The 12,149-nt window shown below is 42.1% G+C and overlaps 1 protein-coding gene and 1 non-coding gene across 2 annotated transcripts; one reads left to right on the top strand and one right to left on the bottom strand.

Annotated features, from left to right (window-relative positions):
- Positions 1 to 55: 55 nt before the first annotated feature.
- Positions 56 to 1,390, top strand: ZNF830 (zinc finger protein 830). Its single transcript, XM_090291642.1, has one exon. It carries the CDS (start codon positions 86 to 88, stop codon positions 1,187 to 1,189), a length of 1,104 nt encoding a protein of 367 aa, XP_090147768.1. The 5' UTR covers positions 56 to 85; the 3' UTR covers positions 1,190 to 1,390.
- A 10,645-nt stretch (positions 1,391 to 12,035) lies between these two features.
- LOC149998088 (U6 spliceosomal RNA) lies at positions 12,036 to 12,137 on the bottom strand. Its single transcript, XR_016507271.1, has one exon. It is a non-coding gene; the product is annotated as a U6 spliceosomal RNA (small nuclear RNA).
- Between the last annotated feature and the right edge of the window lie 12 nt (positions 12,138 to 12,149).

Below are 12,149 nucleotides of genomic sequence, written 5' to 3'. Positions count from 1 at the left end.
TCAACCAATCCTCGCCCAGACAGGAAGTGACGTTATCAGGCATCGCCGAGCTGGAAGCCAGAAGCGCCGTGGGGAAGGCGCAGAGATGGCGTCCTCCGCTTCGGCTCGGTCTTCGGCCGGGAAGCGAGTGGTGAGTCAGGACGAGCTGCGGCGGTTGATGAAGGAGAAGCAGCGTCTGAGCACCAACAGGAAACGTATAGAATCTCCATTTGCCAAGTACAACCGTTTGGGGCAGCTGAGTTGTGCCCTGTGTAACACCCCGGTTAAGAGCGAGCTGCTGTGGCAGACTCACGTCCTGGGAAAGCAGCACCGAGAAAAAGTGGCCGAGCTGAAAGGCGCGAAGGAAGCCACCCCGGGGCCGTCCGCCAGCGCAGTGCCTCAACCCGCCAAGAGGAAGGCGCTGGACGCCGATAGCCAAGATGCTAAACGAGCGAAGGCCTCCGAGGTGCCTCAGGTACAGCCCTCCACGTCCGCTTTGCTCACCAGCGTTGACAAAGCAGGAAAGGAGTCCGCTAGAGCGACCCTCGGTAAGGCTTCGGGACTTGGTTTACTTCCTGATTATGAAGATGAGGAGGAAGAGGAGGTAGGAGAAAGACGAGAGGGGGACGCCGGCAAGCAGCCGCCCGAAGTACAGGGCAAGGAACACTTACTTTCCTCCCCGCGGGAGGCAACAAGTAGTGTGCTGCCAGGCGATTTCTCGAATACAAATCCTCCCAAGGCCCCTTTAATTCCTCATTCAGGGTCCATTGAGAAAGCAGAAATACATGAAAAAGTAGTGGAAAGGAAAGAAAACACTGCGGAAGCATTACCAGAAGGTTTTTTTGACGACCCTGAGATAGATGCCAGGGTACGAAAGGTTGATGCCCCAAAGGATCAGATGGACAAAGAGTGGGACGAATTTCAAAAAGCCATGCGACAGGTCAACACTATTTCCGAAGCTATAGTTGCTGAAGAGGATGAGGAGGGACGGCTGGACCGGCAGATTGGGGAGATCGATGAGCAGATAGAATGTTACCGTCGGGTGGAAAACCTGCGGAATCGCCAGGATGAATTAAAAAATAAGCTGAAAGAGGTCCTGACCATAAAAGAACTGCAGAAAAAGGACGAGGAGAATGTTGACAGCGACGATGAGGGAGAACTACAGGATTTGTTGTCTCAGGATTGGAGGGTGAAAGGGGCTTTATTATAAGTTTTCAAGTACCGTGTTTCTAACACTGCGATTGTATAACGTGCTGTCACTCCGGAAGATATCGGTTACTCCATACCTGGACTCGGTTGTTGTGGTACAATATAAGCCTGTGAAAATAGCACTTTGGTGTAAAATATTTTTGAGGTAAAGTTATTTTGAAGTTTTGTAAGTATTGTATTAAAATGCCAACTTTTTCACATATTTATGGGTTTAAATTATGATTTGGGGTTGGAAAATAGCTGTAAATATTGTACATAGTTAATACATATTTACGTGGTTCAGTTTTGAAATCTATAAATAGGAAACCAAGAGACAAGCTTTTAGATGAATACCAAATATATTGGGATTTATGTGCCTTTTTTTCCTGACCCCCCTAGATCAAACGAGGGTGGGGAAGCTTTGGGTTTTTGTCTCTAAGAACACTGCTCATCGATTCATAAGGTATTCAGAGTTAGTCAGTTCTCTGTATTGTTTCTCTTTCAAAAACATGCTGTAGGAGAACATGGTGAAAAATATATGCCAAACATGACCAGCCTCCTAAACCCAAAGTTTCTCTTGATTAAACCAATGATTCTTGGGTATAGGTGAACATGAAAATCACTTAAATATCTTTTTAAAAGATGCACATGAATCAACTATGAAGCTTATTAAAAATTCATGTGCCCAAGCCCCAGTTAGATTCAATAAATCTGAAGTGGGGCCCAGGCATTTGCATTTTGAAAGCTTCCCAATTCTAATTACACCGAAGTTGGAGAGCCACTGCCATAAATCCAGAAGCTATTTATATTTTTTCAAGCTTTTTATTTTTTAAATAACATTCCATAGGTTACTGTGTATTGTATAAAAGAAATGCTACCGGTTATTTATGTTCTGTCCAGTCTTAAATTTTATTACATTTTGTGGCAAATTAGGGTTCAGAGTTACTGGTTTGTCTATTGTAGGAAGAACATACAGTAAGTCCTCACTTAAGGTCATTAATAGGTTCTTGGAAGCGCAGCGAAATTACTTAACTTTGAAACCAATTTTATCATAGGTAATTAATATAAATGAGTCAAATTCGTATGGCATTTCACCACAACTGTTATAACAAAAGAATACTGAGCAAACAACAACATTATTCAGGGACCTGCAATACAGTTTTTCTCCATGAGTAACAAATAGCTTGTGCTATTCATTGTTAGTTTAAATTGTTACTTCTTCCTTTGTAGATAGAGGTATTCAAATAGGAAAAAGGAATTAGCAGTGCTGTGGAGATAGAAATGCATACAGCATATTCAAATAAAAGTGAGTACTAATAATAACCAGGATTTATATAGTCCTTACAATATAGGTGAGGCAGGATTTTAAGTGATTTACATAAACTCAGTCTAGCTTCCCTAAAGCTCAGATTTTATGGAGGAGAGTACCAAGAGATTAGGTTTGAAAAACCCTTGAATACTAGATGAAAGACTTCTTCTCTAGGCAATGTAGGAAAAGTTCTTGAGCAAAAATATGTATCTTAAAAAAAAGGGCAGATGACTTTAGTTGCAGTATATACTATATAGCATGGAATATATGTTCTAAATAGAATGGAATGAACATGGGAGAAAGGAAGCTGGTAGACTTACTTGGAAACTAGATTTTAAAAACAGGGTAACCAAGACTGATTAGGTATGGATTAAGAGAAAAGAAATAGAATTGAAAGAATTTCACAGGAAAAGCTAACATTTTAGTGACTAGAAGTAGAAGAAAAATAGGAGAGGTAAAGATGGAATTGAAGGGTATTTTTTAGTGTGGATGCCTAAAAGAAATCATCTAACACTTACTGAGAATATTATCTTGTCTATGGCAAAAAGTCTTTGCTTTCTTGTGCTGTCAGTTGATTGACTGGTGATAGCAGCTTCAGCTTGATAACATACAGAGGGCATGCTTGCCTGAACTGTATGAAAGAAACTACACTCAGAGTTTTGTGTCATTCATTGCTTTATTATTTCATAAGATGAAAAAGTACAAAGATGGGCTTGAAAGGGCAGGTCCAATTCTATGTTGGCTTAAGAGGCTAGGCTAATGATTGAGAGCAGCACTGTCCATTTAAAAATATACTGCAAGCCACATACATTTTTTAAATTTTCTAGTAGCCGCATGGAAAAGTAAAAAATGTGAAATTATTTTTAATGAATTTAATCCAGTATATCCAAAATATGTATGTTTCAATATGTAACTAATATTTAAATATTAGTGAAACATTTTACATTTTGAGGTTCTACATTTTTTTAATCTGGATATATCTAACTGCAAATCAGTTTAGAATGGCCACATTTCAAGTACTCACTAGCCATATGTGACTAGTGGCTACCAATAGTAGTGCAGATTTAAAGAGAAAGGTATAGAACTGGAAAAATAAAACATGCTCAGAGGGTAGTGGGCAGAACAATTTAACTAGAGCAGTGTTCATTCCTGACAATGTGAGTTCTTAAAAAGCTAGATTATGAACCATTGTGAGGGACCTTGACTGCCATGCTCTAAAGAGTTGGATCTTTCTCTGAGTTAACAATTGCATATCCTTGAGGTTGTTTAGTCCTCAATTGTAACACGGTTAAAGAGCTTAAGTACTGCCCTCTATCTTACTACACACTTACACCCCATTGAGGTTTTTAGGAAGTCCAAAAAGCTCTCAAAATCTGCTCCCAGCCCTAACTAGTGTGGCTCAGTAGGCTGGGTGTCATCCTGCAAACTGAAAGGTGGCAGGTTCGATTCCCGGTCAGGGCACATGCCTGGGTTGCAGACCAGGTTCCCAGTTCGGGGCGTTCAAGAAGCAACAAATTGATGTTTTTTTCCTCTCGCATGCCGATGTTTCTCCCTCCCTCACCCACCCTCTGAAAATAAATGAAATTTAAAAAAAAAAAAGTCTCCCAGTGCTCTGTATCCCAGAGCATGAGTGACAGGGCCCTGACCCAAATCAAGTGAACCCTTGTTAGATTGGAGATCCAAATAAACAGCTTCAGGAGTTAGTGGATCCTTCCTGATCCCCCATACATTGGAGAGCTCCTTTACACCTCTTTGAGCTGGGTCAAGTAGGTTTTGGCATTAGACTGAATGCTACCAGTGTTCCCAAATTGTAAGAATTAGTCCCAAGGATTTCTCCAGTCTCTTGTTCTCCTTTTAGAGAACCTCATAATTCAGCCAGCAATATATTAAAATTATTGTAAATGCTACAAAAATAATCCTCTCACCTACTTACCAATTTAATACAGTCCTCCTACCTTGGAGAAGAAAACTGCTGATTTCCTAACTAGCCTTCAAATGTACATTTGCCCAGTACCTTAAAATCTACAAAATGCTTTCACATATATTTCATTTACTGATGGAAGTAATGACTACTTTTTACATTCCAAGGAACAAAATAAGAGACTAGAATTAAAGTTGCAGGAAAAATAAACAATTTAGACCTAAACCTTTAATAGTAACAACCACTAGATTAGTATGGAGTAACAAAAAGAACAAGGGAATTGGCAAGAGAAAAGAAGGCAGGTTAAAGTTCCCACTCTTTTTTTTTTTTTTTAAAGATTTTATTTATTTTTTAAAGGGGAAAGCAGGGAGAGAAACATGGACCAGTTGCCTTTCATACACCCCCAACTAGGGACAGGACCTGGCCCACAACCCAGGCATATGCTCTGACCAGTAATTGAACCTATGACCTTTTGGTTCACAGGCTGGTGCTCAACCCACTGAGCCACACCAGCCAGGGTGGAGCCCATTCTACTTTTTAATGGCTAGTGATCTTGGGCAAGTCCTCTCTGAACCTTAGTTTAATTTACTGTAAAATGTTACAGGGTGTGGTGAGAGTGAAATGACATATGAAAGGGGTTTTAAAGTGTTGTGCCCTGGCTGGTATGGCTCAGTGAATTGAGTACCAGCCTGTGAACTGAAAGGTTGCAGGTTCAATTCCCAGGCAGGGAACACGCCTGGGTTTTGGGCCAGGTCCCCATTTAGGGGCGTGCGAGAGACAGCCACATGTTTATATGTTTCTCTTTCATCCTTCCTTCAGCCCTCTCTCTAAAAATAAGCTTTTTAAAAAAATTTTTTTTTAATTAAGTGTTGCACCCTGGTTGGGTGGCTCGGTTGGAGCAGCATCTCAAACACCAAAAGGTTGCAGGTTCCATTCCTGGTCAGGGCACACACCTAGGTTGCATGTTCTACCCTAGTCAGGGTGCTGTTCTCTCTCTTCCCCCTCCTCCTCCCTCCCTCTCCCTCTCTTTCTCATATCAATAAACCACATCTTTGGGTAAGGATTTTAAAAAAAAGTTCTTCATGGCATTAGACAAGAAAAGAGGGATGTCCATTTGTCAGCAGGAACTATAGGGCAGTCCTGATTGCCTAGAGGCATCGTAAGTGGCGAAAAGGAGGAATAAAGTGAATCAATGGCAGTGTGGGATCAGAGTCAGCAAGTACTGCCTCCCAGCTGCTCTCAGTTGCGCTCAGTCCTCAGTGCCCTTTTCTGCCATCACCATTTTGTTTGGCTCATTTTGCCTGTCACTTGGCAGTCAAAGCTATTTCAGAGTGTCTGCACCAGCCACCCTCCACTGAACGCACTCCCAGTCTCAGAGGAAAGCAGTTCCATCTGGCTGCACCTCGTTTTACTAACAGCATTTGGCAGGCTACAAGCACGCTGGGGAGCCAGCGGTCACCTTTAGGGTAGTTCACAGGACCACACTGATCGGGTGCTTGGTGGTGGTGGTTACTGTTTTCATTGTGTGTGTGTGTGTGTTGTTTGTTTGTTGTTCTGCCAAGTGTGGTTATAAGACTGTTGACCAAGCTAGGCTGTCGGGTTATTAATAATAGTTACCATTTACTGGATTCCGACATGTGTCTGGCAGAGTGCTGAGACTTGACATACACCATCCCATCCTCACAGCAATCTTGTAAGGTATATAATATCTTCGTTTTACAGATGAGGAAACATGCTCAGAAGTGAAGGAACTTGTTCAAGGCAACAATGCCATTATTATTTAACATTACCTCACATTTTCAAGTCTCAACATTCCCAGATGAGTAAAACAATTATCACCTCCATTTGGACATCTTGTCCAAGGTCACTCAGCAAGTTCATTGCTAAAGTAGGAGTAAGATGTGTTAGGGCTAGATGTTGATGTTGCCTGCCCCATAACCTGCCACCTGCGTCAGGCCTTGCAAAACAGGCCATGGCCAGCGGTCACTAGGTTCTCAGGAACCATGGCCTGCGTCACGCAGGACCTGAGCCGCCACCTGTGCTGAAACAAAGAGGGTCTGCATCACGGGCCATACACCCCATCACGAGGTTCCCTATTAACAAAGGCAACTAAGGCATAGCGAGCATCCTGCTGAGAACTAGTTATACCCCTATTGCCCCTTCCCCTCTGCCTTAATTATTTCCCAGAAACAACGGCATAAGGCTCCTGACAGCCATCCCTAATCAGAGGACATCGTTCTTTCGCAAACACCTATACTCTGGACTCTGGAACCACCAGCAGGGTGACCCATCCCCCTGAGGGTCTGCTCCAAGCTCCTAAAAATCCCTCTACCCCTTCCCTTGGTGCTGCAGTCAGCTCGGACTCAGCCGCCTGCTTGAACATCCTTCAATAAAGGCTTTGAACTAACTGGTCCACCTGACTCCTCCCTCCTTCCGGGCACAAACCTAACAAGATGTAAGTCAATTCCCAGTCCAATATTCTACTAAAATGTGGAAAATGGGAGAGGGTTCCCCAAAACAGCAAGAATTAAGATTAGAGACATTTACTGTCAAGTTCAAGGGTGCTGTTCAGAGACTTGACCTGGGTTGGGAAGCCATATTTTTTTAAATTTTATCAGACTCTACACTGCCTTGCTTTCCCGTTTCACCAGTAATAAATTTAACTCCTTAGTAGTCTCTGATGGAAACAAGAATAATGGCTTCAATTCCCAGACATTCCAACTGGGAAACAACAGTTACACTGTGCCCTGTGGTCCACCACTTTTTAACTATGTGACTTTGGGTACTTAACTTCACCCTCAGTTCTCCACCTACAAAACAGGAAGAGTAATGGTTTCTGTCTTCTGGGACTACTGAGAGGATTAAATGAGTTAAATGAATGCAAGTGGCTTTAGTACAGACACTCAGATAATACTAGTTGAATAAGTGAATGAAGATATGGCCTATCTTCAAGAAAACTACAATCTGGTTGTATGTAACAGTATACGAACTTGGGCAGGACCCAATTATTTACTATTATTAAATAGAGTTGATGAAGTCTAGAGTCTGACTTTTCCCACTCACTAGCCATTTGATATCTACCTACTCAGTTTATTCTCTGAGTCTTAATTTTATCTTCTCAGGATATTTTGCTATCTGGGTACTCCCTTACAACCCTCTCACCGGTGCATAACTGATATTGTGATTTATAATAAAATATACCTGTATATATCTTGACCTTCCTCTGGTTTCTGTCAAAGAGGTCCTAAAACCCTTGGAATTTCCTAAATGATTAGTGGTCAGGGTGATAAAGGTGTCATTTGTTATTTAAAACAAGCCCTTTCAATCACAGTGGAGTTTATGTTAATTAGGTGACAGTTGGAAAGCTCCTAAGGATGGGTGCTGATTGCCTGTGGAGCCAACTGTGTGATTACAGGGTTACAGCTTTCAGCCCCTACTCCTCTGGGAGGGAAGGGAGCTGGAGATTGAGTTCTATCTCCAATGGCTAATGATTTCAACAATCATGTGATGATTAATCTTTGTGATGGCGCCTCCATAAAAACCCAAAAGGATGGGGTTCGAGAGCTTCTGGGTTGGTGAACACGGAGGTGCTTTCCCCTTCCCACATACCCTGCCATCTGCATCTCTTCCATCTGCTTGTTCCTGAGTTACATCCTTTCATAATAAACTGGTAATCTACTAAGTATACTGTTTCCCTGAATTCTGTGAGCTTTTCTAGCAAATTAGTAGAACCGGAGGAGGCTGCTGTGGGAACCTCTGATCTATATAGTCCATCGGTCAGAACCGGTAACAACATCCTGTACTTGATTATAGTCTCAAGTGCTGGGAAGGGGCAGTCTTGTGCAACTGAGCTCTTAACCTATGGAGTCTGATAGTAACTCCAGGTAGATAGTATCAGAATTTAATTATATTGTAGGACACGCAGCTTGCCACAGAACTGCTTGGTGTAGAAAACCCCATGTCTGATGTCAGAAGTTAAGTAGTATTCAGAGAGTGCTGTGTTTAATGGAAGTGGAAACAAGAGTTTTTCCTTTACAATGACCAAGACCAAGCCTAGAGCTGAAGGCATGGCTGGAAGGCTTTGGTAAGAGGGCTTGGGTGGAAGCTCCCAGAGGAGAGAAGGCTAAGGGCTTTCCTGGTATAAAGGAAATGGCACCAGGAGCAAGAGAGGAAGGAAGTGTTCAACTTTGTCTTCAACCTCTGCCACCATATTAAAGCTAGAAAACCAACTGTCATCAAATGCTACCTATCAACCAGCCCAGGGTCCAGTGGAAGAGACAGAACTTAAGTTTGCTTCCCAAATAGACTCATCCCTTTGTAAAATACATTTGCCCTTTGAAAATTATTAACTTGCCTCCTAAAAAACGACCACTGGGACTTCACATCAGAAAACCCAACCTAGAAGTTCAGGAAAGATGGTAGCAACTTTGAGTCTTTCGCACTCCGTATCCTCATCCCTGCCCTAGAAGCCCATCCCTGTGTCATAGGTCAGCTATTCCCAAAGGCACACTTGACCAATGGACTCCTCTTTGCTCTGTCCTACTTCAAACTGGCAGCTGCGGCACCAAGGTATTCATTCAAAGGAGAGGCCAAGAAGCCCCTCTGCCTAAGAACAAGCCTCCATAGCCTTTATTAGGAATGCCATGGGCTGATCTGAATGATTACATCTTACCACAGCTGTTTCCCTTTAATATTTATCCTGGCAAACACCACCACTGTTTTTTACAACTTATTTTAATTGTGTGACTACTAAGCAAACCAAACCGTAAAATCGGCTCTCAGTGCCGAGATTTACATGACTCATCGACCAGAGTTTATTGAAGAAGGAATCCACTGAGTGCAAACTAGCCTCACAAATGCCCCACATTGTCTCTCTGAAGGTGTGAAGCCTTTTCCCTATTCCTGCCTATGGCTGCCAAGCTTCCATAGTACGGTAAAAAAAAAAAAGAACAGAATCTATCCATTTCCCTGTGATTTTTTTTTTTTTTTCCTTAACAGCCCTGAAAGTCTAAACTGACAGGTCAGGCTACGTTCTTAAAAGGGATGGCAGAAGCTCTGACAGGCTCACAGACAGGATCAGTGCCCTGGAGGATTTGGGATCAAGGTCTGAGGGAAGGACTTAAAACACCTTGGAACTTTGAATAACTAGGAACTGGCAGGAGGCATCCTACTTATTTGCCACCAAGGTAGTTTTTGATTTGGATCCTGAGACTCCATCCAATCAAACTCTCCCTTCAAAAATACACTTACACACAAATACTTACATAAAAATTTCAGGAGGTTCAAGGACACCCCAGAGCCTACCCACAGACACCCAATAAAAGCCAACATCTTTAGAGTAGTTTACAAGACCCTTCAGGATTTGTGTTGGGATACCCTGCTAACTTCATCTCCAACTTTTCTCAACCTTGACCCCAGCTACTCTAGCCACACACTTGCTATCTCCCAATGCAACAGAGTACATCCTGGGCTTTACTTGCTGCTTCTGCTGCCTTAGAACTCCACATGGCTCTCTCCTTCATTCCTTCCAGTCTTGACTCAATTGTCACTTTGTTGGTGAGGCCTTCCTGACCACTGTATTTAAAACTGCAACCCCATTCTGCCCTGCCTGGGACCTCCTATCTTCCTCTTTCTTTTTCTCCATAGCCCCCACATCATCTTACATACTATGCATTTTACGCACTGTTTATTGCGTTATCTCCCACACTGACCTGTTAGGTTCACGAGGGTAAGGACTTTTGTGTTTTGTTTCACTGCTGTGCTCCAGTTCCTATTATAGTGCCTAACACAGAGTAGGCACTCAATAAATAATTGACTGATGATGACCAACTGAGTGATAAAACTCTGCAGTGGAATGAATGTATCCAGGCTGGGGAGTAGAGGGAATGTACACTTACTGAAATAACCCTAAGTGCCAAGCAGTTTGCAAGCTAATATAAATCATCTCATTTGTCATTTTACCACAAAAACTGAGGCCCAGAGAAGTTAAGAGAACAGATGAAGGTTGCATAGCCAATGGTAGATCATAATTCAAATGTAAGCCTGTGTGGTTCCCACCACACATTAGCTCATTCTCTTATGAAGCAGCTCCCACTTCTGTAATGAAATGCAACTGCTATCTAGTTATGTTTTGCCTCAGGGACCTGAGTGAAAGAGAGCTAATTAGGCAAAACAGTTAGAACCTGAGTCTTTTTGGCACATTTATGTCAAACACAAAGACAAGATGCAATGAACATCCTTCTGAGGGAGCTTAGCACTTTCAGAGCTTCATTCATTCATTCCATTCACTCACGGGTTTCATTCATTTATTCATAAATATTTGCTGAGTGTCTACTATGTGCCCAATACTACTCTAGGCACTGAAGATAAGAAGGTGCTTAAGATACAGATGCCACTTTCCACAAACAGGTTTGAAGTCTAGGGCAATGCTGTTCAATAGAAATATACTGTGAGCTAAGTATGTGGTTTTGTATGTTTTAGTCACCACATTTTCAAAAAAGATAAAGTTGAAATAAATTCTAATAATACACTTTTATTTAACCTAACACATACAAAATAATCACTTCAACATGTAATCAACATAAATAAATTACTGATGAGATATTTTGCAGTCTTTTTTTGTTTGAACACATCTTTGAAATCTGTGTGGACTTTACCCTTACAGCACATCTCTATTCAGCGGAGTACGTTTCAAGAGCTCAAGAGCCACATGTGGCTAGTGATGACAGCAAGTGACAGCACAGGGCTAAGGAAAAAGATCAGTCATGGGGATTTTCAAAACAACACAGTGAATGCAGTGATAGAGGTATGCTCAGGATGGCTCAATTGCCAGAGTCAGGACTTGAGCCGCCAGTGACCTTGCAATCCCAAGACCTTGTTCATTCTGTGACACATTAGAGGCTCTACCCTACTTCAGACAATGGAATCGGAGTTGGCCTCTGCTAACCAAACAAAATATCCAAAACAAAACTCATCCTTTCACTTTTAGTGCCTCCTCCTCTCCTCTTACTTCCTGTTTCAGTTGATGGCACCATTATCTACCTGTTCACTCAAGTTTTCCTCATTTCATCTTTAGGTAAGTGAGCACTTTGTCTAGAAGATCATTTAAAATCTAAATGTTCATCAAAAAATGCACCTTTCCCTTCACCCCAACTAAATGAACTTGTTCAGGCCACCTTCCTCAGTCACAAGAACCTTTTTCCCCCATGTTCTATTAAGATATCATTGAATACATCACTGCGTAAGTTGGTATACAGCATAATGGTTTGACTTACAAAATTGTGAAATAATTACCACAATGTTTAGTTAGTATCAAACATCTTTTTCTTTTTAATTTTATTTATTTTTAGAGAGATGGGAAGGGAGGGACAAAGAGAGGGAGAGAGAAACATCAATGTGCAGTTGCCTCTCACATGCCCCCAACTGGGGACCTGGCCCACACGTGCCCTGACTGTGAATCAAACCAGCGACCCCTTGGTTTACAGGCCGGTGCTCAATCCACTGAACCACACCGGCCAGGGTCCAACATCTTAATTCTATACAGTAAATGCAATGACAGAGAAATGTTCAGGATCACTCAACTGTCAGTTAGTACTTGAGCCTCCAGGTATAATAAAAAGAAAAAAAAATTTTTCCTTTAAAATTATGGACCACTTCACGAATTTGCATGTCATCCTTGCACAAGGGCCACCTAATCTTCTGTGTATTGTTCCAATTCGTACATGCTGCCAAAGCCAGCACCAAGAACTTTTT

Source organism: Furipterus horrens, unplaced genomic scaffold, assembly GCF_987537825.1.
Source record: "Furipterus horrens unplaced genomic scaffold, mFurHor1.1.pri manual_scaffold_11, whole genome shotgun sequence".
Taxonomy (NCBI): Eukaryota; Metazoa; Chordata; class Mammalia; order Chiroptera; family Furipteridae; genus Furipterus; species Furipterus horrens.
The sequence above is the reverse complement of the archived record's forward strand: the minus strand, read 5'-3'. Positions and strand labels throughout refer to the sequence as shown.